Source organism: Heterocephalus glaber, unplaced genomic scaffold, assembly GCF_053883595.1.
Source record: "Heterocephalus glaber isolate CG9 unplaced genomic scaffold, H.glaber_assembly_v1.0 deba00001481, whole genome shotgun sequence".
In the NCBI taxonomy this organism is placed as follows: domain Eukaryota; kingdom Metazoa; phylum Chordata; class Mammalia; order Rodentia; family Bathyergidae; genus Heterocephalus; species Heterocephalus glaber.
Genome location: NW_028258317.1, coordinates 45981028 through 46008166, shown reverse-complemented (window position 1 = coordinate 46008166; position 27139 = coordinate 45981028). Strand labels below are relative to the sequence as shown.

The 27139-nt window shown below is 37.6% G+C and overlaps 1 protein-coding gene across 3 annotated transcripts; it reads left to right on the top strand.

Annotated features, from left to right (window-relative positions):
- Nucleotides 1–916: 916 nt before the first annotated feature.
- On the top strand, nucleotides 917–25875 carry Cd274 (CD274 molecule). Of its 3 annotated transcripts, none has more exons than XM_013069697.3 (7): nucleotides 917–1041; nucleotides 5379–5444; nucleotides 6295–6636; nucleotides 12833–13117; nucleotides 13875–13982; nucleotides 15678–15737; nucleotides 25530–25875. In XM_013069697.3, the coding sequence occupies exons 2-7, from the start codon at nucleotides 5393–5395 to the stop codon at nucleotides 25679–25681; spliced, it is 999 nt and encodes a 332-aa protein (XP_012925151.2). In that variant the 5' UTR covers nucleotides 917–1041; nucleotides 5379–5392; the 3' UTR covers nucleotides 25682–25875. The 3 variants fall into 3 exon arrangements, with proteins under 3 accessions (XP_012925151.2, XP_004838302.2, XP_087040125.1); XM_004838245.3 differs by lacking the exon at nucleotides 25530–25875 and adding an exon at nucleotides 22959–25317; XM_087183999.1 differs by lacking the exon at nucleotides 12833–13117.
- The last annotated feature ends 1264 nt before the right edge of the window (nucleotides 25876–27139 follow it).

Genomic DNA, 27139 nt, shown 5'->3' with positions numbered 1-27139 from the left:
TCCAGTTTCCAGAAGGGCTTTCCTAAACATTACCTAGAATATATCTTCCTTACTGCCTAAATCCAAAGGATGGCAGTATAGCATGGATCCAGAGCATTTTTAAAAGGTGAAGCTCATGATGGGAAGTTCTTTTAATGATAAAGCAATTGAAGTTTCATTATGTCGAGGAACTTTGAGGAAGTCACAAAATCCACGATTTAAAAATAAATTTCTCATTATACACAAATACTTCTAGAATAAAAACCAAAGCCATATGGGACTGTTGCTTACTATATGTTGTATCAAGTTATATCTTTATATCAGGATGTTCTGTAATCTTTAAACGACTGTCATCTGGAAGGGGGAAAGCCTGAAGGCAGAATTTATTTAAGGTGTCGAAAGGTAAAACCAAAATCTAAAATCTTTGTGATTACAAATTGCTTTTGGTTTTTTGTTTGTTTGTTTTGTTTTGGGGTTTTTTGTGGTTGTTGTGTGAGTGAGTGTGCATGTGTGTGTGTGTGTGTGTGTGTGTGTGTGTGTGTGTGTGTGTGCGCGCGCGCGCGCTAGACCTCTGTTTAAAACATACCAGATGTGAATTTGTTTTAATCTTTGGGATGTGTTTCTGTGTTACTGGGGCTTGAACCCAGGGAGCGTTGAGCTACAACCTCACCCTTTTTTAATTTCTGAGACAGGCTCAACTGCCCCAGGTTGGCTTCAAACCTGTAGCTCTAGCCTCAGCCTCCCAAACAGCTAGAATTACAGGCGTGCCTGTATGCGGAGCTGCTCTTGATTGAAGGCCTGATTTACAGGAAAACTGGTCTGGTACTTTTCACATTTGGTTTCGCTTTCATACATTCCTATTCAAAAGAATTCGAAGTTCTGTAACTTCTAAACTCGCGGAAAAGTCCACTTATAGCTGGATTTCTAGGGCGGCGCTTTGGAGAGGTGGGCGGGCCCCTCCCCCGGAGGTAATTAGCAGGACGGCCAGCCCTCTGTGGCCGCCCAGACTCGGCGCAGCGTCAGCGTCTGGAGCGAGCCACCCTCCAGTTTCCGCGCCCGCAGGTAGGGAGCGTGTTTCTCCTGCCCGGCGCGCAGTGCCAGAGTCTGAGGCCGGCTCACTGGGCACTTTAGAGATGGAGGGTCTTTGGGACTGAGAGAGGCGGGGGGAAGGAGGAGCGATATGGTTGGGGCGCGCGGGGTGAGGGGGCGATTGCTTGGTAGGGTTAAGACCTAAGGACAGGCAGCATTGTGTATCTGGCCTTAGCAGTGTGACTTAGTTAATGACAATCTTCTATGTGACTGAATGTTCATGAATGTGGTCCAGAGTACCCGGGTCGAGTTTGAAATTCCTAGACTGGACGTTGGAACTCCTGGGTCCTACTTCACCGGTGGCTAATCATTAGTAGTATAACTGAGTAAGTCGTTTTACCGGCAGCATCTCCAAAGATCCTTTCCTGTCCTAAGATCCAGAACTCCGAAACCTAAGTTTTTGCTCTAGCAGCTCCTCCTAGGGCCCTAAGGAGTTCTAGAGAGGAGGAGCCCAAGAATAAGAATGTTAAAATTTTCTTAGACACATTGACCTTGGCCTATGTCAAGGTTCACTTTGGGGTTGTCATATAACATAAGGAGTAAAGTACCCTTGTTCTACCTTCTTGTTGTTTAATCTGCAAACAATATGCAGTGGATGATTTTCTGTTAATTGAATAGCCTTCTAAAAACTTTAGTAACCAAATGAAATTAGTCTCCTGTTGCTGAACATAAAGATTATTTATCATAATCTATCTTCATGGTTTACTATCATAGCCATTCAGCAAACATTACTGCATATAAGTCTCTGGGACATTGCTGATTATTTCCTTCAGAAAAACTCTGAATTGTAACTACTTAGTCAAAATGTCTGAATATGTGAAAGGCCTTTTGAGAAATACTAAAAATTGCCAGAAATGATGTACCACTTGACAATGATAGTCACCAACAGTATTTAAGAACTATGACACTGAAGAAAAACTAGCCTTTTTCAGTGGAGGCGGGAAGACAGAATCTATATGACAGTAGTTAGTGTGGTCTTTGAGGAAGACACAGAAACACTGGAATTGAAGCCACATGTGGAAAATGTACTGGAGTGTCTCAGTGTGACGGAGAGGAAGGAGTTTAGGCACAGAGTTTGGTGAATTATAATATATAATATAGACAATGTAGTAATGGCTTAATAAATCAACTCTCTTGATCTTGAGAAAGGAAGCTTGCATCTTTCTCTTCGCCCTAGCTATCCTAGCCTGGGAAGACAGAGAAGTAGTATTGGTTCCATAATGTTATACTAGGCTTCCCCTAGGGACAAACCTGCTTCCCCCTGAATGAGCCATCATGTCTTCTCCAGTTCACACTTCATTGCTCTGCAGAAGTCTCTATTCTTGTCTTTGTCTGAGAATTCACACAAGGTCACCTTTTCTTACCTGAAGGAGATATCAGTGTTTTTCTCTTAGACCAACTGCCCTTATGTGTGGCTGAGCGGTCAAGGACCATGCTTATTCACCTGGTCTATTTTCCCTCTTTTTCTCCTACTAGTGATAGTTCCACTCTAAAGGAATGGAGTCTTGGAGGAGAGGATATGATGAGGAATTAGGTAGATGTTAGATCTATTTCATCACCTCTGTTAAACCTTTATCACACTAATATATTCAACCAGATTCATTAAACCATAAGAACTCCCAGAGTATGCCATACACATTAGCAAAATTAGATGTAATCCATCAGTGGATTTAATGTCCCTCTGTTTTATTCAAAAGTGCTTTACTTGGGGATAGGGGTATCTTAAGTTTCCTCCTGCCTGATAAGTGTGTTTGTGTTTATAATATCACATTAACATTTTATAATTAGAGTATAATCAACTCTGACCCAAAGAAAGGACAATCAGTTGCTGCAGCCTCATTTCAGCAACCTTTGTGTCCTCACATCCCTGAACGCCATCCTTACTCCCTATCTACCGGGTAGATGGCAAGTAGAGAAATAAGAATTATGTACCTAACACCAGTAAGAGGATTATGACTCATTTTATTTTACCCTTGTAATAACTCCATTTCTGGGGTTCTTCCATTATGCCCCTTTGAGTTGCTAAAAATTTTGCAGCTTGGCAAGGTGAAATGATTCATTCACCTTTTTGTTCTAATAAAAGTAAAACATTTAGTCATTTGAAAATTTGGACATAGGAAAAAAACCCCAAAGAAATCATTCACAATATCATTTCTCTTTTTATATGTTTTCTTCCTTTTAAAAACTATAAATTGGATTAAAAGCTACTTGTCCTGCCACATCTTGAACATTTTCTGTGTCTAAGGACACCACATACACGCACATACTCACATTTCTAACGAAAGTTTCTCCTTCATGTGCTGTTCTGCAACTTTCTACATCTTTGCAAAATCAATACCTATGTGTATCTATCTCTACTGCAGTCTGTTCTTAATGGTATTATACTATATGAAAGTGCCAAAATTTATTTAATCATTTAAGCTATCTATAGTACTCCTAGTTTGAAGCTATTACAGTATTAATAATGTCATCTCTGTACATACATTATTATATGTACTTTTTATGTTTTTTTAGGATAGATTTACAGGAGCAGTGAAAAGTCATGTAACATATACATTTAAAATTTTATTAGAGATTCCCAAATTGCCCTTCAAAAAGAGTTATACAATTTCACATTTCTGCCATTAATGACCAGGAGATCCTATTTGTCCATATGTTCATAAACATTAGATATTAAGAAGCATAATTTTGGCTAAGCTAATTAAATGAAAAATAATACCTTCTAACTTAAATATACTCTTTATGGTGAAGTTGAACATTTTTTTTTAATTAAATTCTTTTATTGGTTCATTGTAGGTATACAACACAATTACATTTCTCATTGGGAATTGTACCTTTACATAATGCATCTTGGTTCTTATTTTTTCCCCATTCCTAGCCCTCCCTTCACCCCTCCACCCTTCCCTATTTACAAAGACTTTATTTCCATTTTTTCCATTTCTCATCATTTTTCCTTTCCCTTCTTTCCTTTCCCCCGCCCCTCCCACTACCCCTACCCCTTTGGACCTTTTCTTCCTATTTTACATTATCGATTATTCATTCTAATCATTGGTACATTTTAGGTATACAATTTTGTTTACTTCTCATTTGTATATCTTATTCTCAGAACTTTATGTTAGAACTTTAGCTCATTTTCCTCTTGGATTATATTAGTTTTCTCATTGATTTTAGAAGCTATTTATGTATTAGGAGCATTCATCTTCTGTAATATATGTGTAACATTGACTATGTATCTATATAAGGGCTATAATGACATTAAGAGAGTAAACTGAGTTTCTTATCAAACATAAAAGAGAGAAAATATGCTCATAAATATATAGGTTCACATAAAGTACAAATCGTCTTTTACTTGAATATAAGCTACAGGATCAGAAGGATATTTCTTTCCAGCTCACTGCTGTATCTGTAGTTTGTGAAATACAGTAGTGCCTGGCACAGGGAGATGCTCAATGTTTGCTGAATAAAAGAATTGGTAAAATTTTAAATAAGATAACACAATGAAGAATAGAAAGACTAGAAGAAAAGAAAGATTAGAAAGACTAGAAAGAATAGAAGATGGCCATGAGACACTATCTTCCCCACCCCACCCCCATTTCTACTGGAATCTTGAGAAAATAGGGTTTGCAATTTGGAATAAGTAAGAGGGAGAAAGATGAACCTGGTCAATTTGATGTAGTGAAGTAGAAAAGTAGAAGTCTTTTTTTTTTTTTGCTTAAATTCTTTTATTGGTGCATTTTAGGTATACAATACGTTTACATTTAACATTGGGTACTTGTACCTGTACATGATATATCTTGGTTCTTATTTTTTCCCCATTCCCTGTGCTCCCTTCTGAAGTAGAAGACTTGAATAGTTAAATGTAGGATGAAAGTAGGTGTATGTTGGAAGGGGGGCCTTTCAATGTATAGGAGGAGTGGAAGTCAGATTCTCTTGCTTTAAATTTTTACATATGGCAGGTTTGGAATTCTAGATATGTTACAATGCAGAAAAAACATGAAATAGTTAAGAGGATATGGCTGAAGTATTTTCTTCTTGGCTCATTTTGAGTGTATGTTACAATTTTTTTCAGGGCCTTTAACTAAATTTAAAAATTTTTATCTTACTAGCTTTTTTCTACTTGGCTTTATATAGCTCTGTACTATTAAATGAAGGTATTGAACTTCCAAATTCCCAGCTGTGTTTCCACACTTACAAATCAGTCATTAGCTGGTTATCAGGACTATTTCAATTAGAACTATCAAGTCTCTACTGTCATATGAGTGTTCCATTATTAAATGAAGCAATCTTCTTTCTGTGTTTCCCATAATTAGGTTATTCCAGAAAGATGAGGATATTTGACATTTTTATATTTACAGCCTACTGTCATTTGCTGCATGGTAAGACACCAAATCCTTTCATTAAATTCTATATTGTGAATACTTGAAGTATGAGTTTAAAAACTAAAATAATAATTTTAAATGGATGTGGATCTTATAGACCAAACATGCTATTTTTCCTTTTTTAAATTTCATACACATTTTCATTCTTGAAAATCACCTGTGTCATTATATAAAGATATAGAGAATATAAACAGTACTGAATTAGCCCATTACCCATTTCCCAGGGAAAACTACTGAAAATTTCAGGGAAAATGACCTATAGGTATACTTTTGTTTATTTTAAGCAAGGTCTGAATCATTCTATCTATATTGTTCTGTAACATGCTTTTCCTGATGAAGATATTCTAAGAATTTCCATATACATGGAAATTGTCAGGGTAACAGTACTGGCAACATCCTGAGGTCCTCCATAAATTTCCATACCTATGAACCTCTAGCCAGATAACTGGTCAAAACTTTAGGACAGTAAGAAGGGAAGATTGTAAGAATCTACCATCCAGACTATGTTGAAGGCGTACATTTATCCAATCAAATGACATTCCTGGGATGTATACATGAAACCAAATCTTTCTGGTTATAAATACTGCATCATCATATAGTATTTTTACAGAAATATGTGTTTATGAATTATAGGACAATTTGTTTAGCTATTTTTATTATTTTAATGCAAGGGTCAGTTTATACTGTCTCAAAATATGTTTCCAGCCTGCTGGATAAAATACGTATTTTAGGGAAGTAAGTTCTTAAATATAATTTTCTTGTAATTCTTCAGTAAAACTGATTATAAATCTTATACTTATTTCCTAAATGTTTGTGTCTTCTGAAAATTGGTCATCTTTCTTTTCAGCATTTACTATCACAGTTCCAAAAGACTTGTATGTTGTAGAATATGGCAGCAATGTGACCATTGAATGCAACTTTCAAGTAGAAAATCAACTGGACTTGCTTTCCTTATCTGTCTACTGGGAAAAGGAGGATAAACATATTATTCAATTTGTGCACGGAAAGGAAGACCCCGAGGTTCAGCATAGTAGCTTCAGGCATAGGGCCCAGCTGCTCAAAGACCAGCTCTTCAAGGGAAACGCTGCACTTCAGATCACAGATGTGAAGTTGCAAGATGCAGGAGTTTACTACTGCATCATCAGTTATGGTGGTGCGGACTACAAGCGGATTACTTTGAAAGTAAATGGTAAGAACTATTATAGCCAAAGAGGCTTGACCTTTATCTGTAATAGGTCAAGTGTTGACAGCTTTACATGCTTGGAAGTGCAGACTTATTTTCCAACAGAACAGCAGCGGCCTGTTCATTCATTCTTTCACACACTCATCCATTGGGTGATATTTGAGCACTTCTTATTTCAGAGTCGCTGGAGACCCAGAGCCAAATATTGCAGGGCAATATTCTATACTGTATGTTCAGTTTTCCAAAAAGTAAATTTCAGATTTCAACATTTTTCTTATTATAAAAATAATAAATGTATTTACAAATAATTCAGACACTATGGAAGGGAATAAAATGAATTACAAAAATGTCCCTCCTACAGTCACCATTATGACATGAATATAGTAAGCACTACTTATGTGTCCCTCCAGAATTTTTTTATTCAATGGCTATTATTTATTCTATTAGGTCTGACATATTTTCCTTCCTTTGAGCTTCTCTGTATCAAACCCAAATAAGTATATTAAAAACAAAGCCCATTGTAAAGTTCACATTCAGAAAAACTTGAAGTCAACTGATAAAAGGAAAAAATGGTCACATTAAATTGGAAGAAACCACTCTTTCAGGCTGTGCTTATCAGGCATAATTCACCTCAAGAATCTATACCAATGTTATCTTGGAGTGTTGAAGAGGAACTGTAAATGTTAATTCCTGGATACTGACCCGCAAATATGTCATCAGGTCACTTGAGTTCAAAGTTGTAGGTTGGTACTGGTTAAGGGAAGGAAAACACCTTCGCTGACCACCTCTGCTTTCACTTTTGAGTTTCACAGAATTGAGAGCTGACAAGATCCCAGGTTGGAGCAGCTAATCCAAACTCCTGCAAAGCCCAGAAATCCCCTAAAGGATCTTCTGTTCTTATACTTCCCACAGTGACATCCGTGTTATTGGAACCCCCTTCCAGAGACTGTTGAAATTTCTCCGATACTGAGCTGAAACCTATTCTGTCTGTCACAGCTTGGAGATTTTCTGCCTGCTTCTTTTATTTTTAGGATAACCTTTTAATATTAACTAAAATTAAATTATCTCCCCTTGATCTTTTCATTCCTGAGCTAACTACTACCATCAGCCTTAGGGTCAGTAATATAAGTAAGAAAAGTTTGTATTTATTATGAAGGACTGCTGATAATTATAAGCAGAAAAATAAAATTATATAGAGATTAGGAGAAATGCATCCCTTTTATGGTATGTTACTGGACTCTGATGCTTACTCAGTTAATGCTACCATTGTTAAGAAAATGTCACTTGTAAAGTAGACTTAATTTTCTTAATTTTATCATACATTTCTTCATGAATTTTATGAAAGCATGCTTAGGATGTGGTTGTTTATATTTGCAATTTTTCTTTAGTTCATCAGCAAATATCAGGTATTTATTTTGTTTTAAGGCACTTGAAGAAATTTTCAACCCTTAAGCCCATGAACAGCCAGCACTGCTAGATCTAGGGTGTAAAAAATAAGAGCACAATCCTGGAAGTAAAGAAGAAAGCACAGAATTTAAGTTTCTGTTCTCAGAGGCCTCCCATCAGCCTGTTGGGATTATTCAGGAGACTACTTTGGCTGGTCCTTTGTAGTGATAAAGAGATTATTCCAGGTTATCTTGGCTCCGTAATATCGCCTCAAGATAATAGTAAATCTAGCACTGATGGGTTTTTCAGGGAACAGTCCTTGATGTAAAGAAGATGACCAAGCAGACTTGAAGATCTCATTTGTTTGACCATTCCCTCTTGTCTTATAAAACACAGTACTGTACTAAAGATGCACCCTTGTTCCAGTCCATCTTGTCATTTGCATTCAGTGGTTTTGGAGGTTGAGTTGAGCTAAACCAAGAGTCTGCAACTTCTGCACTGAAAACACAGCAGCATCCAGGCTTCACTTGCACAGAAGCAATGTCCCCACCTCCCCATGGAAACTTGGTGGCTTGTGTGAGAAGCTCTGCACCCCAAGAAAGTAGAAGTCCTGAGTCACCCCCATATGCAAATTATTTCACAGTAATCCTTCTGGGCTTTTCTTCCCATCACTGCAAATGTGTGGTAACACAGCTTCCTCACAGGGAGTTTACTCAGTGGGATTTTAAAGGTGAAGCATTTCAAAACTGAAATTTGAAAGGGTTTGGTTTTAGGTTAACTCATTTATCACTTTGAGTGTTATCACACTTTTCGTGTTTGTTAGTTTAAATATCAGATTCTCAGGCATCTGATGTTCAATTGAAAACTGAATGTTAATATCATGGAAAGTAAAATGTCCATTTAATATCTTCAGGGCCTTAAAATGGGATTAGGCAGCTGAAAGGACAAAATGTGCATAGCTATCTTGATAGAGCTACTCAATCATATGGACCAAAGATTAACTGCTATCATTCCCCACCAACTTCTTCTTGCCCCCGAATTCCCCAGCCCTGTTTAACTGTTCCCTTTTGCATCTATCACTATCATACAGGGTATCATAATTGGGCCTTTTTTTCTTTTTTCTTCTTCTTCTAAAACATAAACTCTATCAGGGCAGAGGTATAGTCTGTTTTATTCGTTGTTATCCCTAGGACTTGACATATAGTAAAGTGTAGTATAACAAGAGCACACACAAAAAAATTGTTGAATTAATGATGGAATGATTTCCTCCAATAGGATTAGCTTGAAATTTTTGAAACATGAGCAGGTTTGTTTTTTTTCTTGTTACGTGGGGATTGAACTCGTTTCCTTGCGCTTGCGCAGCAGGCAGCAAAACCCCTGAGCTAAATCCCCGGCGAGCAGGTTTTAATATGTGAAAATTTATGTCCAAAACATTCATCAAGAACTGTAGTACTTTCTCGAGAATACCATGAAGGTACACTTCAGCAGTAGCAGTAAGAGGAAGAGCTCAGGTATTAGTGGTAGTGGTGGTAGTAGTAGTAATTAAAATTTGGGTAGCACTTATTGTGTATTAAGCCCAGAGCTAAGGTTTTTGTAATCAGAATTCATTTAATTCTCAGTATAATTCTATGGGGTAGGTGCTGTGTTCTGTCTAAGATTAATATTTTTCTCATTTTACTATTATTGAAATCAGAATGTATCATTTTTATTTTTTTTATTTTTTTATTTTTTGAGCCAGGGTCTTTCTGTGTAGTTCAAGCTGGTCTTGAACTCACTATGTAGCCCAGGCTGTCCTCAAACACATGGTGATCCTCCTTCCTCATCCTCCCAGATGCTGGGATTATAGGCTTGTGCCACAACACCTGGCTGAAATCAGAATGTATCTTTCAATTGATCCATCAGTGATCTATCAGCATTATTCTTCCCATTTTAAGGATTAGGAAACTGAAGCCCAAAGAAATTAATCAATTTGCTCAAATCCACCTAGCTTATAAGTGGTGACACTGGATTCTAAACACAAGCAGTCTAATTCTGAAGTCTGTGCCCCTCACAACCATATTTTGCTGCCTATCTTTGTACCTCTAGATTGTGTATCAGGTTGTATAATGGCTTAAAAATGATCATGAGCTTTTTTTGGTCTTGATTAACATCAGTATATTGCTCTAGATCTAATAAAACAGTGGTGTGCAAAAAGTTTTGATTACCCACCCCATCTGAAAACCTAGTTTGTTTGTGTAAATTATAAAGAATATACTTTGTGCTAATATACACATTGCATCGTAACAAGTTGCCATTTTTGAGGGGCAAAAGAGGATAACTATCACCAATTTCATATGGTTCAATCTGAAATTATGCCTTCTAAAAATATAAAAGACATTTTAAAGGCTGAAATAAAATTTAACAAACAATATTTTAATGTCTTCCTAATTATGGTGCTTCCCTATCTTTAGCTAATATGTTAAGGCATAATATATCTTGAAAATCATCATTAACAAAGATAAGTGGTTTTAATAATCTTACAGGGTTTTAGTGAATACTTTGTCAGGTCCAATTAAGTACTTATTGATTTTAACCTCAAAAAGTGGCTTATAAATATTCACTTCTGACATTACCCATTAATTTCTGTTTGAATTATTAATATCCAATTCTCAATTTCTTTGTGGGATACTTTTTAAATAAATCATTTTATACAGTTATTTTAGTTAAAAGTAAATAGACATCCTCTCTTTGGTATTATAAGATTCCCCTTTTTCTGTAAGACACTTTTGTGGCAAAGTGAGACCCAACGCCAACTAGAAAAACTTAGGAGGCTTAAATTATTTAATTGATATGATAAAAATACATGAAGTGGAAATTCTGATATTTTCATGCTGTACCCTCACGTATGTGCCCCATTCCAGAAACTAATGTAGTGCATATTTAATCAGTTCTTCTGGAATGCATCCATTCTATAATTGGCCTTAGAGACATACCATATTTATTTGTGTTTCTTTATGTGAAACAATATCCTCCTTACTCTTCCTAACAATATACTCCTTTAATAATCTGTTATTGAAAATAATGACAGAAGGGTAAGAAAGACAAACATTTTACCCCTAACATTTTACCACTAACAGTAATTTTTAGGCCTTAAATTTTAATTGCCCAGAAATCAAGTTATATGCTATGTGAATTGGACCCTATCATGGTAATATTATTTCGTGAAGTATTTATTTCATGAAGTATAATCAGTTTCCATTTTTAAATCTTTCTTAAACATGACAGATACAAGATTGAGAATTTAGGGGCTGGGGATTTAGCTCAGTGGTTCTGCCACCTGTCCCACAGCTAGAAGGACCCGAGTTCGATCCCCAGTACCAAAAAAAAAAAAAAAAGACTGAGAATTCAAGTACTTAAAAATCATTTTTTGTGTGTTTTGAAATAATAGTTATATTGATTTCATTGGTGGTAGTTTCCTTGATTTAAGAGCACTAAAATATCATATCATTATTTTTTCAGTTTTGTCTTATCCTAACTGCTTTGTATTATGTCTCTGTGAAAATATTATGTCATGAAGTTTTTGTTATGTCCTGGTAAAGGGATGGAGAAATAAGGCTCTGATCATTAGTGGCTTACTAAAGTTTTATTAGTAAAATAATGATTGTGCAGCTGAATAAGAACAGGTAATGTATTTGTAATGAGTAAACATAAACAAAGATCTTATACTATCTATGTGCATTAAACAATCTACTAGAATAGTCAGAAAACTGGGTATGTTAATCATAAAAGAGTCCCAAACCAATTATCAAAAATTTTTATCAAATTTTATAGACTAGAAAGAGCACATTAGGGAAAAATGTGATGGAATGAATAAGTTATGGAATTTAGTTAATAGTATTGCATTAAGTGCGTCTGTTATGATGTCTGCACTGTGGTAATATAAGATGTGAATAATGGGGGAAGCTGGGTAAGGAATATGCAGTAATGGCACTATTTTTGGAACATTTTTGTAAATCTGAAACTATCCTAAAATTTGAAAAGTACATTTAAAAATTTAAAAGTATCACTAGAAACATGTGTTAATTTTTACAAATGACATAGCATATATTTCCATAACTAATTTCTGATCATTGACTTAAAGTTGAAAAAGCAAATGACACATCAAAATCAGTTTATTGAGTAAAGTCTAAGAAAACAGTGGTTTCCAGCTGGAAAGGTTTGTGTTTATAAAAGTAGCTTGACAACAACAAAAGGAAAATATTCAAGAATAAATTTAAGAAGAAGTTGGGTCCTAGGTGAAAAGTATAGCACTTTACTGGGAAACATACAAATACTTGAATAAATAGACATTTTATATTTGGATAGAAGAAATACTGGCTTAAAGATGAAGATTTATTTTAAATTAATCTGGGCATTTAGTTTGAGCCTAATAAACATACTAACATGTTTTGTTTTTCAATACTGGAGTTGAATTTCACACTAATATATATCCCCACCTCTTTTTTATCTTTCATTTTGAGGCAGGGTCTTGCTTAATTTACTATGTTGCCCAGGCTAGGCTTGAATTTGTGAGCTTTCTGTCAACATTCCAGAGTGCTAGACCAACATGATTTTTATAGCAAGGTAGTTGTTCTGTTAGGCACAAAGTTGGCCCAAGTTTGAATAAAGAAAGTTGAGGTAGACTAGCAGGGGTTCCCCACTGCTGAGGACAATGAATAATAAGCTTGTTCTATGAGAACCAGCCTGCATTGATATTGTTTCTAATATAGACAGCACCAAGCCACAAGTCTGTTCTATACTAAGAGAAATCCCTGGCTTCTTTTTGCTCATCACCTAGCCCCATATCTCAAAATTAACCAACGAATTTCCACGGACCCAGTCACCTCTGAACATGAACTAATGTGTCAGGCTGAGGGTTACCCCGAGGCTGAAGTCATCTGGACAAGCAGTGACCACCAAATCCTAAGTGGCAACACCGTCATCACCAAATCCCAGACAGAGGAGAAATTGTTCAATGTGACCAGCACGCTGAGAATCAACGCAACAGCTAATGAGATTTTCTACTGCACTTTTCGGAGATTAGGTTCTGAGGAAAACAATAGAGCTGAGTTGACCATCCCAGGTAATATTTTCAATGTGTGAATTAAAATATGCTAAACATTATCACCTGCTACTTAGCCTGATGCCTGCTCATCACGGTGATGGTTGAATAAAAGAGTAAATGGATAACACCGTATTTAAAAATGCATGCTGTTTCCTCACCTCCATTCATCTAGGTCATGTCGCTACTTAATAAACATTCAGCAGATATTTACTGAATATTCCCTATATGCCAGGCAGTATATAAGCATTAGTTATTCATAGGAAGATAGGACACAGCTCACAATCTCCAGGAAACAGGCAAGAAATAAGAAAACAGAGGACAGCCTGGTCTACATAGTGAGCTCAAGGCCACCCTGAACTGCGTAGTAAAACCCTGTCTCAAAACAAAACAAAGCAACAGGAAATGACATAATTAAGGTCACCGTTTAGTATCAAGCAGACATTTCTGTAGTACTGTGCTAAGCACTTTACAAACATTGGCCTGATAAACTTCTTAGAATTTCCATTTGGTAACCTGGTTAAAGCACTTGCTAGACATCTCAAAGCTGGTCATTGGCAGTAGGATTCAGCCACAGGTCTCTCTATCCAAAACCTGGGCTTCTTCCACTATTCCATGCTGCTCTCATCTTGTGATCAGAGCTATCTCATCATTTCGGCCTTTCACTGGCCAGGAACTTTTACTACTTAAGAAAATTAACCTGCAATTAAACTAAACTAAACTTCAAGGATGATTATTTTCCTGAAACTTCCCATGAAAATTTTATCTTGTTTTTCAGAACCACCTGCTGTATTTTCCACAAATAAGAGAAATCACTTTATGATGGTGGGACTCATCCCGTTGTTCTTTGTTGCAGCACTGCTCCTATTCTGCCTGAGAAAAGATGGTATTTCCTTCATTATGGTGGTTTTCACTGGGAGTGTGGGGAAGTGTGAAGGTGTTATTGTTGTCACAAGAAAATGCAAAGCCAGAAATGCTAAATATCTTGCTATATGTAGGACAGTGCCATATCACAGGAAATGTCCTACTCAAAATTCAAGTCAAAATCACAGGGAAAGACTGGCTTTTATGCTACTTCCCATTAGCTTTCCATTTCAGGGTCCATTTTCAATTATGCAAAGTGAATTTTAGCTGTGCCACTGGGTGAAACTGTGCCATCTTTTCCTTTAATCCTGCTCATTTTGCTGTTCTGCAGTGTCGCCCACATTGGAAGGTCTATTACCCTTGTAGTAGAATTTTTGAGGAGTGAGAGTTGGATAATGACTGCAAAGAAGCTGTCTTAGTTTTGCAAATGGCTCAGAGAAGCCCCAGTATTCATTAGCAATCTAACGAAGCTGAGTGAGATTGCTGGGTGAAGATCAGATGTACAATAGTGAGGGTTGGGAGAATCAGTATGTGTGGAGAAGAATCAGTGTCATAAAGTTTCTTTCCACCATGCAAATAACTACAGACTTACAGAAGTGAAAGCACTATAATGACTGCTGGTTTCAATTGAATCTGAGTCTTGCATTAGTTATAACTTTGTATTGAGCTAGTCTCTGGGTACCCTAGCTAGTCAAAATAGTTCCATCTCTAGAGCTGTGGTATTTTTACCATAGAATATTTTGCAAAATTTCTGGAGGAGGATGTTAAGCAATTTTAGAAATAATTTATGTGTTTATTTCTCTACTTACCCAGGGGAACAATTAAAATAGAGGGAAATAAATATATTCAAATAATTTCCTCCCGTTTCAAGATGATTCAGAGCAAATATTTTCCCAATGCATTGAAAGATGTGCATCAAGAGATCCAATGATGGTCCCTATAAAGAGATATCTGATGTCAAATGAGGAGGTAGAATATAAAAGGGAATCCCATAGTTGTTGAGGAATTCTCCACAATCCCCTATAAGGGTGAACAAGTGGTGTGAGGAATCAATGGTTTCCAAAGAATACTTCTTATCTGAACTGAGATAGCCAGGATTTGAAATTCAAGTTTCAAAAACAGTCAGATCCCAGGATGGAGTGAATTTCACAAGGAAATGATTGTTTGCCAATTCTCACTGTATTTCCCTGAGGAAAAAAAACGATCAGTTGGCTAGGAATAGCTAGAAAGCCAAAAGATAGCTAGACATGGTAGCACATACCTCTAACCCCAGTGACTTAGGAGACTAATGGAATGTTCAAGGTCAGCAAGAATCTGTCTCAAAAGTTTTTAAAAAGTTGATGAAAGTAGGTCAGTGATAGAGCACTTGCCTAGCATTTGTGAGGTTCTGGGTTCAATCTCCAATACTACAAAGGGAAGGGAGAGGGAGAAAATCAACTGATAACAAAATACCTTGGAATGTGGCACTTTCTATCTCTGAGGGAAGGATGAGAAAATGAAAGCATATATTTCTCAAGAAAATCTAAGAGCAAAAGCTTGTGTCCTGAACTGTTGAATTAATTAACCTTGGGGGTTGTGTCTCTGGAATAAAGAAATTCACCACACTTCCCAGGAGATTAAAAATGTTTCCTGGGAACTTGGAATTTAAACTCCAGTCACTGTGTGGGATATAGAGTTGTACAATATGGAAATTAAAAACTGATTTCTTTTTCTCTAGTGAGCATGATAGATGTGGAAAAATGTAGCACCCGAAATATGAACTCAAAGAAACAAAATGGTAAGACTATTAGAAGGGGCTGGGAAGTTGAAGGAATGGGAAACAAAAAACTGAAGTGAGAACAAAGAAAACTATCGGTCATAACTTCCCTTGTTTTAGAGGCCAGTTGTGAGAACTGCTAGTCTTCGCCTTACGACTCTAAAATCTCCTACCACAGTCTGAGGAGATGTAGGGACAGTCCTTTAGAGTAAACAGTGGTGAACAGCTTGTGGAGAGAGGAGAGGAAAGGCAAAGCTGGAAGAGGCAGCTTCTCTTTGCCTGCATCCCAACAGCTCCCAGTAATAGGGGACACACTGACTTGGGCAGATGGATAATTAATTAATTAATTCTGCAGGGTTGTCTGACAGGCACTGTTTACTGTTTTCTTCTTTCTTTTTTAAAGAATATTATGAAGCCTTTATTGATACATTTTAGGTATACATCACATTTACATTTCTCATTGGGAATTTGTACCTTTACATGATGCATCTTGGTTCTTATTTTTTCCCCATTCCTAGCCCTCCCTTCACCGCCTCCACCCTTCCCTATTTACAAAGACTTTATTTCCATTTATTCCATTTCTCAGCATTTTTCCTTTCCCTTCTTTCCTTTCCCCTGCCCCTCCCACTACCCCTACCCCTTTGGACCTTTTCTTCCTATTTTGCGTTATCAATTATTCATTCTAATCATTGGTACATTTTAGGTATACAATATAATGACATTCATCATTGGAAATTTGCATCTCTACATAGTCTCTCTTGGTTCTTATTCTTCACCCTTGCCCAGCCCTCCCTTCAACCCCTCCAGTCCTCCCTATTTACAAAGATTTTGTTCCTATTTTTCCATTTTCTCATATTAATTCCATTCCCTTCTTTCCATTCCCCTAGCCCTCCCACTTCCTTCCCCTTTGCCCCTTTTCTTCCTATTTCACATTATCTATTTTACGTTTTAGTCCTTATTTACTAGGTGGAATCTAGTGGAATCTGAGGTGGAATCTTAGTGTTGTTTTCATTTGCATCTCTCAAATGACCAGTGATGTTGAACATTTTTTCATGTATTTATTTGCCATTTCTACTTCTTTGTCTGAGAAGTGTCTGTTCATTTCAGATGGCCATTTTTCAATTGGGTCTTTAAATTTGGGAGGTCTGATCTTTTTAAGTTCTTTATAGATTTGAGATAGTAGACCTTTGAGGAAAAGCAGGTGAAGATTTTTTCCCATATTGTGGGTCGTCTCTTCACACTGCTGGTGGTTTCTCTTGCTGTGCAGAAGCTTTTTAATAAGAAGAGATCCCACTTGTTGATTGTTTGTGCTAGTTCACGGGCAACTGAGGTTTTGTTCATAAAATCTTTTCCTACACTGATGTCTTCAAGGGGTCTACCTAACCTCTGTTCCAACTGGTTCAGCATTTCTATTTTAATATTTAGATCTTTAATCCATTTCAATTTTAGTTTAGTGCATAGTGAGAGATATAGGTCTAGTTTTAATCTTTGGCAAGTTGAAACCCAATTTTTCCAGCACCATTTATTGAAGAGGCTATCTTTCCTTCAGTGAGGGTGTTTGGCTCCTTTATCGAAGATGAGATAACTGAGTGTGTCTGGCATTGTTTCTGCATCTTCTCATCTGTTCCACTGGCTCTCAGATCTGTTTCTCTGCCATTACCATGCTGTTTTTATCACAGTAGCTTTGTAGTATAGTTGCAAGTTGGGGATTGTGATACCCCCTGCCATGTCTCTGTTACCTAGAATTGCTTTTGCTATTCTGGGTCTCTTCTTGTTCCAAATGAATTTTTGGATTGTTTTCACAAGGTCCATGAAGTATGCTGCTGGGATCTCAATTGGAATTGCATTGAATCTATATAGCAGTTTTGGAAGTATGGCCATTTTCACTCTATTAATCCTTCCTACCCAGGAGCAGGGGATGTCTGTCCATTTTCTGATATCATCTTCAATCTCTCTTTTCAGAGTGCTATAGTTTTCAGAGAAGAGGTCTTTGATTTCTTTCATGTGATTGATTCCTAGGTATTTCAGTTTTTTGGATGCTATTGTGAAAGGAATTATTTGCCCTATTTCTCTCTCAGTGAGTCTGTCATTGGTGTAGAGGAAAGCTATTGATTTTTGTGTGTTGACCTTGTAACCAGCTACTTGACTGAATTTGGTTATTAAGTCTAGAAGACTTTTGGTGGAGTTCTTGGGGTCTTCTATATAGAGTATCATGTCATCTGCAAATAATAACAATTTGATTCTTCATTTGCTATCTTTATTCCTTTTATTTCTTTCTCTTGTCTTATTGGTGTGGCTAATGTTTCCAAAACTATATTGAACGGGCCAGGGATTTAGCTCAGTGATTCCGGTGCCTGCCTTGCAAGCGCAAGGTCCCAAGTTCTATCCCCGGTACCAAAAAAAAACCAAAAAAAAAAAAAAAAAACTATATTGAAGAAGAGTGGTGATAGTGGACATCCTTGTCTTTTTCCTGATTTTAGTGTGAAAGATTTCAGTTTTTTACCATTTAGTATGATATTGACTGTTGATTTTTCATAGATGGCTTTTATCAGTTTGAGGTAGAGACCATCTATTCCAATTTTTTTGTAGGGTTTTTTTTTTATCATAAATGCATGTTGGATTTTGTCAAATGCTTTTTCTGCATCTATGAAGATAATCAAATGGTTTTTGTCCTTGGCTCTATTGATATAGTGTATTACATTGATTGATTTGTGTATCTTAAACCATCCCTGCATCCCTGGGATGAATCCCGCTTGGTCAGGGTGTATGATCTTCTTGATGATCTTCTGCATTCTATTTGCCAGTATCTTATTAAGGATTTTTGCATCTATGTTCATTAGTGCAATTGGTCTGTAGTTCTCTTTTTTGGTTGGGTCTTTCTCTGCTTTGGGGATCAAGGTGATGCTTGCTTCCAGGAATGAATTCAGGAGTATTGCTTCCCTTTCAATTTCATTGAAAAGTTTAAACAGTAGTGGCAGTAGTTCCTCTCTAAATGTCTTGTAAAATTCAGCAGTGAAGCCATCAGGGCCCAAGCTTTTCTTAGTTGGTAAGATTTTAATTACGTTTTCAATTTCATTGGTTGATATTGGGTTGTTTAGAATTTTTAGGTCTTCTTTGTTCAACTTTGGTAATTCATATGTGTCTAGGAATCTGTCCGTTTCTTCTGTGTTTTCCATCTTATTGAGGTGTAGGTTCTGGAAGTAGGTATTGATGATCCTCTGGATTTCTGCTGGGTCTGTTGTCATTTCACCCTTTTCATTCCTAATTGCATGGATTTGGGCCTTTTTTTTCCTTTTTCTGATAAGGTTGGCTAAGGGTTTGTCAATTTTGTTGATTCTTTTGAAGAATCAACTCTTGGCTTCATTGATTTTTTGTATCATTCTCTTAGTCTCCATTGCATTGATTTCTCCTCTGATCTTTATAATTTCCTCCCTTGTATGAGCTTTGGAGTTGTCCTGCTCTTCTTTTTCTAGAAGCTTGAGGTTCAGCATCAGGTTGTTTAATTGGGCTCGTTCTGTTTTCCTAATATGCATATTCACTACCATGAATTTCCCTCATAAAACTGCTTTCATTGTGTCCCATAGATTCCCATATGTTGTATTGCCATTGTCATTTAATTGAAGGAACTGTCTGATTTCTTCTTTAATTTCCTCTGTGACCCATTGGTTATTCAGAAGTGTGTTGTTCACTTTCCACGTGTTTATGAAATTTTTTGAGATTCTTTTGCTATGGATCTCCAATTTCATCACACTATGGTCTGATAATATACAGGGGATAACTTCAATTCCTTTGCACTTACTTAAACATGTTCTATGTGTGAGTATGTGGTCAATTTTGGAGAATAACCCATGTGCAGCTGAGAAGAATGTGTATTCTGATTTTGTAGGGTGGAAGACTCTGGAAACATCTGTTAAGTTCATTTGTTCAAGAGTTCGATTGAGTTCTAGTATTTCATTACTTATTTTTTGTCTATTTGATCTATCTATTTGTGACAGTGGGGTGTTAAAGGTCCCCCACTACAATTGTATTAGGGCATATATGACTGTTCATGTCTGTTAGTATTTGTTCTATATAGTTGGGCACACTAGTGTTTGGTGCATAGATATTTATGATTGTCATCTCTTCCTGTTGGATTGTTCTCTTTACAAGGATGTAGTGTCCTTCTTTGTCTTTCTTAATCAGTGTTGGTTTGAAATCTACTTGATCTGCCAAGATGATAGCTACTCCTGCCTTTTTTCGGGTTCCTGTCACATGGAGTATTGTTCTCCACCCTTTAACTTTCAGTCTATGAGTTTCCTTTTGAATTAAGTGTGTTTCTTGTATGTAGCATATTGTTGGATTTTGCTTCTTGACCCATTCTGCCAGTCTATTTCTTTTGATTGGTGAATTGAGACCATTAAAGTTGATGGTTATAACTGAAACATATTGACTTATCATTGCCATGACTTTTTTTGTTGGGTTCTCCCCCTTTCCATTTAATTTCTTGTCATGCCAGATGGGTTCATTCTGCTTTGCTTCCTGGGGTTGTGATCCTCAATGTCTGGTCCTAGGATATTGTGTAAAATTCTTTGGAGTGCTGATTTGGTTTTCACAAAGTTCCTAAGGTGCTCATTGTCATGAAAGTATCTTATTTCTCCATCAATTTTAAAAGATAATTTTACTGGGTACCTCAATCTGGGTTGGAGGCTTTTTTCTATTAGGGCTTGGAATATGTCACTCCAAGCTCTTCTTGCCTTGATGGTTTGTGTTGAGAAGTCTGCTGTGATTCTGATGAGCTTTTCTTTGTATGTGATTTGTTTCTTTTCTCTAACTGCTTGTAGAACTTTGTTCTTCTGTCGGGTTTCTGGAATCTTAACAATTATATGCCTATGTGTAGATTTTTTTTTGATCAAGGCTATTTGGAGTCCTATATGCCTCACTCATCTGTATGTCAAGTTCTTTCCCCTGCTTGGGAAGTTTTCTGCCATTACTTCTGTGAACAGGTTTTTAATGTCATCTGCACTCCCTCCTGTTTCTTCTTTGACTCCAGTCAGTCTTATGTTGTTCTTCTTTGCATCGTCTAGCAGCTGCTGGATTGATTTCTCGTGGTCCCTTATAATTTTGAAGCAATTTTTCTTTTCCTGGTCATTAATTGCAGTCTTATCTTCTATATCTGAAATTCTGTCCTCACATTGGCTCATTCTGCTGTGTAGATTTTTAATGGAGTTTTTCATCTCCTGTAAATCTATTTGCATCTGTTTTATGGATTCCATTTGTTTCCTATGTTGGGATTCCATCATGTTCCTGAGCTCCTCTCTAGATTGATTAATCATGTGTTGCACTAGGAGCACAATCTCTCCCGTTATCTGAGAAATTATTTCTGATTTCATTTTTTCCAGATCCCCTTTTGTTGCCAGTTCAGTGGGTCCAGGTGGTTGAGCATCAGAGTGTTCCATCTGATTTCCCTTTGGGGTTGCTTTAGGTGATCTGGAAGTCTGGTTTTGAGACTTATTTACGTGTCTTCTCATTTCAACTGGGGGGGTGGGGGGTGCTGTTGGTGTCCAGGAAGGTCACCTCCTCTGAGCTGGGAGAGGTGGGACAGGGGCCAGTAGTGGCGGGAGGGATGGTGGCCTGGAAGCCCCTCCTCTGGGCCGGGAGAGGCAGGACAGACAGTGGCCAAAAAGCCCTTTCCTCTGGGCCAGAAATGGCGGGAGAGATGGTGACAGGTAAGCCCCCTCCTCTGGGCCGGGAGTGGCAGGCTGGATGGTGGCCCCGAAGCCCCTTCCTCTGGACCAGGAGCAGTGGGATAGCGGTTCAGAAGCCCATTCCTCTGGGCCAGGAGTGGCAGGATGGACAGCGCCCCCAAAGTCCTTTCCTCTGGGCCAGAAGTGGCGGGAGGGATGGTGATGGGTAAGCCCCTTCCTCTGGACTGGGAGGGGCGGGCTGGATGATGGCCCAGAAGCCCCTTCTTCTGGACCAGGAGCAGTGGGCTGGTGGCTCAGAAGCCCATTCCTCTGGACCGGGAGTGGCAGGATGGACAGTGCCCCAAAAGCCCTTTCCTCTGGGCCAGAAGTGGCGGGAGGGATGGTGATAGGTAAGCCCCTACCTCTGGGCCGGGAGCGGCAAGACGGATGGCAGCCCAAAAGCTCTCTGTTTACTGTTTTCATGTGTAATGTGAAGTATCTCATTTAACTCCCAGCACCACCAACAACCAAAAGTATCAGACAAATATTAGACTCATTCCCATTTTATAGCACAGAAACCAGAGGGCCAAGATGATAATGCACATTGTCCAGGAACACACAGCTGATGACAAATCAAGTTCATTGACAATCTAGCCTGACTGTAGACCCTTGCTCTTAACCTATTTACTTCAACCCATTTTGCTACAAATGTCTATATTTATAAAGGGCAGAAAAACCTCACCCAGATGATTAAACTAAGAAAGTTATATTAAGCTTTCTAATCCATTTTAATGTAATTAGAAACCAAACTTCACAATGAGCCCAAGTTTAAAGTAGTCTAATGAACTTGGACAAGCTCAGGCAGGTTGCATTATGTGGTTCATAGCATTCATTTGTTCTGAAAGCTAATTAGTAAATATTTGTATTATCTGAGCCAGTGGTGGCCAACCTATGGCATGCCTGTTATTGTGTTTTTCTTTTAAGACACAAGATTTTAATGTAGAGTTGTTTTTCTAAACTAAAACCTCAGTATTCAGGTTTAATTGCAGTGTTGGCACTTTGAGATGAATAAGTGGGTTTTGGGTTGCAGTTTGGTACTCGGTCTCTAAAAGGTTCGCCATCTCTGGTCTGAGAGGACCAACCCTCTCGGTTTGCTCAGGACTGAGGGATTTCTCAGGGCATCATTCAGTTTTACTTTTTATTTTTTATTTCTTGGGTTTTCTTGAGACAGTCTCATTTTGTAGTGCAAGCTAACCTTGAACTCACTATGTAGCCCAGGCTGGCCTTGAACTTTCCAAGATCCTCCTGCCTCAGCCTTGCGAGTGCTAGGATTACAGGTGTGTGCCACCACACCTAACTCATCATTCAGTTTTAAAACCAGTACATTCCTAGGCAAACAGGAATGGCTAGTTGTTTTTATCATGTAAGGGCAATTGGTCATAAATGTAATCTGCCTCTTTCTCTTATTGCAAACTTACGTGGTCTAGCAAACATGAGTTTTGCTTCTCTTAGGTTTCTTCTTCCTTTTTTTTCCAGACCCCCCCATTCATGATATTAATATGCTTTTATCTCTCTCCAGATACACAGTTTGAGGAGACGTAATCAGTACCAAAACTTGTGATTTTCAAGCAGGGGTTCTCAGCCTGTGGTTTGGGAGTTCAGGGATGAAGGGACTCATGAGATGCAGGCAATATTGGGACTTCAAAGGCCCAAGAACTGAAAAAGGAACCTGGGAAAAGAAGAGAAAGTGGAAGACATAGAAAGATGGAATAGAAAGGGGAGCCTGGAAGGAAATCTTGGTACTGCAATAACTGAGACTGTGAGTGTTTGTGAAAGAGACAAAAGACACTTCTGAATGAGGAGCAGGTTGAGAATCCCTGATGAATGGTCAGCTCTTGCAGAAGTGCCCATTGCCTCCACTCAGTGTCTCCATGTGTCTTCTGCCCCGCTGACAGTCCCAGCATTGCAACAGTAGTTAGGTCTGAGTTGTTTCTATTTATTTTGAGTCTGTGGTGTCTTCTTGTCAGGTAAGCATGGTAGTGAATTATTTCTTTTGAAACTATAGTAGCTGTTAGAATTCTGCTACTTAACTGCTTGTTTGTGTTCAGGAAAGCATATACTATTTGTGAGGTGCTTAGCATCCTCTGTAAGTATTGTTACAGATAGGAAGCATTGGGTTGTATGGATCTTAACTTATTTAACCGACTCACTAGTTGGGCTGACTTGAATAATGTTATCCTCAGATTTCAAAGGTCTGTTACAGTGTCAGGTGTGTGTAAATATCAGCTTTACAACTGTGTGGTATCTTATTCATGTAATCTCATTTCTAACAACCCTGTCATGGTAACCCCTATACTCATTTAATAGCTGAGGATGTAGAGGGCTTACATAACGTGCCCACAGCAGGAAATAGCAGCCCTCAGATTCTACAACTTACCTCCTGTCCTTTTAGAGTGCAATTTATAGCTGTACTTTCAGAAATTTATTCATTCAAAAAGTATTTAAGTGCCTTTGTGTATTATGAGTGCCTTGCACCATGCCAGGCATAGAGTCTACACATGTGAGCAAGACATAGTATCAATGGAGTATACGTACATGTTTCAATAATCAAAGCAATTTTAGTTTATAAGAAATCAGCATTTAAAAGAACTGGGGAAAATATCTCTTGACTTCCTTTGCTAGCATTATGTTTACACTGATTTATTTGCCTTTGCCATGTGATCTGATGTTTTTCTATATAGTGTCTGTTATGGCTTAGGCGTCTTCTTTCTTTTCCGATCTAAATACTATTGAGTTTTGAATTCACACTCTTCCATGATTCAAAATTCAAATGGTCCAATAGAAAACAATAAAAAACTTCCATTCCATCCTCCTAGGTATCCACTTTTCCTTTCCATGGGCAACAGATATCACCTTTTGTCCATGTATTCTAAAGATAGTCTCTGTATAGAAATGTATGTTAAAAGTACATTTAAATTTTTCTCAGAGGTAAAAAATTATGTATCTACTATGCACTTTGCAATTTTTATTTAATACATTATTTTCTATGTAGCAAGTGGAACAAATGTGAGGTGCCTGAAGTCAGAAACTGTGTCATGTCTGTTTCTAGATTATCTTTCCCATAGCCTCTTAGCATCTTTGATGTGATTTACTACATGCTGTGTATCTACTACATATAGCTTTGGACAAACACCACCATCAAGTGTTTGGTCTATGACTGACTTTAGATTTGACTTATTTTGTGTTTTCTTGAAAGGAGACCCATGGGTTCCCCAGGGTACAGTGAGTCAATCCAATACTAATGGCAGCCTTAATACTAACTCTGCATGATGAAACATGTCTGGAACTGTTTTTTCTGTTTCCTCTTGAGTATAAACTTCACTTTGCTGCTGTACGTGCATAATTGCATGTTCTTCTGGAGATTCTAACAGTGGACCTTGATTTCCGGCTGCACTGGGTCCTCATCTGTGCAGAAAAGGTTCATCATCTCGGCTTGAACCCTGAATGCCACTGGCTCTCATCACTACAGGGACCTCCCAAGATACTGTTTTCCAGAGACTTATAGGTTCAGATGGCCTCTCAGGAAGTCCCAGAATTTTCTTTCTCTTTTGACCATTTACTGGCATCTTCTTTGGCGTCAAGATGGAAGAAACAGACTTTCCAACTGAATCCCTTCTGTTATCTGCTTGTATGTATTTATATTTATACAATAATTTGTGACTCTGGCTGAGCATGAACACACATTCGCTGGATTCCTAAATCGTAATACTTTCTGTGGCATTGGATTTGAAAGGCACTTTACCCTCTCTGTGTTGTGTTTCATTGTAAATGACATAAGCAGAGATGATATGTAATTCTGTATTTGTCACTGTTTGAACTTGTGTTAACTTAATAGAATATTCCTATTTATTTTGTTCCTCAATATACTTGCCTGCTCATTTTCGTATTTTCTCATGTTTTATAAAACTACTCCCAGTTTAACCTCCCAGTAGAGAGTTCCTTAGAGTATCTGAAGCCCTCTTCCTACTTTTTTTCTTTTTCATAGCTTTTAGGTTCACAGCATGCTTTTCAGACCTGCAAAAAAACAAAGAACTTATTTATTTTTTAAAAAATAATTTATTGACTAATTTCACTCTCTTACACATTGTAGCTTCTTTCAGGACAATACCAAGAAGAGTCAAAATTCTGTCATCCATATTGAAGATCTGCAGAAGCAAGGGTGGGAGAGGAGGAGTGGAACTCGAGAGAACTAGGGAAACAAAGGGGCTTTCCTTAAAGAGCACACCCTTCTGGGGTCTGTAGACATGGATGTGCAAACCAGTGCTTGTTGAACTAGATGCAGTTCAGCCTTCAGGTTCTGAGAGGGAAGTGAGAAACCTAGAACTAAGTCAAATTGAGGATTAAGGCCTAAGAGCTGGGTGGGACCATAGGAAAATCTGTGGTTTTTAAAACAAATATGACAACACTTATCATTCAAGAAAGTGTAGATTTTTTAATGTGTGTGGTTTGACTATTTAGTCTAATCAAATTCAATTTAAAGGGAAGTTTTAATTTATCTCCATCCTTTTTAATTTTTCTGTTACTGTATGTTTGCAATAATACATCATAGTTATATTCATTTGGGGGATTGGTATATGGATATACCACGTCTTGATCATTTTGATCCTTTTGGCTCCCTCCCTACCCTCCTTTCCCTCCTCTCCTCCTGATCCCCTTCCCCATTTCCAACAGTCTGCTTTTATGTTTCCTGACATCTCTCCTTTGTTAAAGAAACTTTTGATCATTTCTCAAAATCAGATACTCTGAAAGGACAATGGCTATTTCTAATAATATATGCCAGACTCATATATATATATATATATATATATATATATATATGCCAGACTGGTTTTGGAGGAGGAATATCAGTTTCTTTGTAATAATAATAATAATAATAATAATATACTATTTATGCCAGACCCTGAGGAATCAAAGCAGCAAAATAGGTGCTGTGCATGAAGATATCTCACCTTTCCAATTAAGGAAGAACATAGAATCAGTCTTCCTGACTGGCTCTGGTAGTCACAGTTCTGGCTAGAATTTTGTGACATTAGAGGGTGTATCAGTTGGCTTTTCATTGCTGTGGCAAAAATACTTTACAAACACAATTTAAAAGAGGAAGGATTTCTTTTAGCTCTGTTTTAGTTATGGTTAGCTGGCTTCAAGACAGAAATGTCATGGCAGAAGGACAACGGCAAAGAAAAGCTGCTCACCTCAAGTGGCCAGAAAGCAGAGAGAGTGCCAAGGAGCAGGGGCCAGAGACCACATGTAGCCCCCATGGTCGCACTCCATGACACACTGGAAGTGTTCTTAACTAGCCTTCTAGGCATCTCTCAAGACTCTCAAAGGGATACTCCAATCCCTTTTACAATCTTTTACAACCCTTTACAACCTTTTATAACCTTTTACAACCTGTCTGCTACAACTGGCTTTTGACCTGAAATGTATTTTTACCTACATATTTTAGAAAACATAGATTATTACTATTTTACAGCTGACAACTCAAAATTAATTTTGGCACTATTAGTATCCATGACCAAATTTTTGAAAACAGATACATCCTGGTTTTAGACTTTTTTTCCTACATGAGACTCCTAAAGACTCAAGGAAATTGATGTAATAAGCCAATTTCCCCCTATAATAATGTAAACATTTCCAGAATCATTTATATTTTGAAAGAAGTCAGAGTTTGATCAAATGAAATATCAGTGGTGAGGTTTT

Coding starts and splice junctions, on each gene's coding strand:
- Cd274 (XM_013069697.3), top strand. CDS start 5,393: ATGAGGATATTTGACATTTTTATATTTACAGCCTACTGTCATTTGCTG. Junction 6,637..12,832: donor GATTACTTTGAAAGTAAATG/GTAAGAACTATT, acceptor CTCATCACCTAG/CCCCATATCTCAAAATTAAC. Junction 15,738..25,529: donor GAACTCAAAGAAACAAAATG/GTAAGACTATTA, acceptor TACACATTGTAG/CTTCTTTCAGGACAATACCA.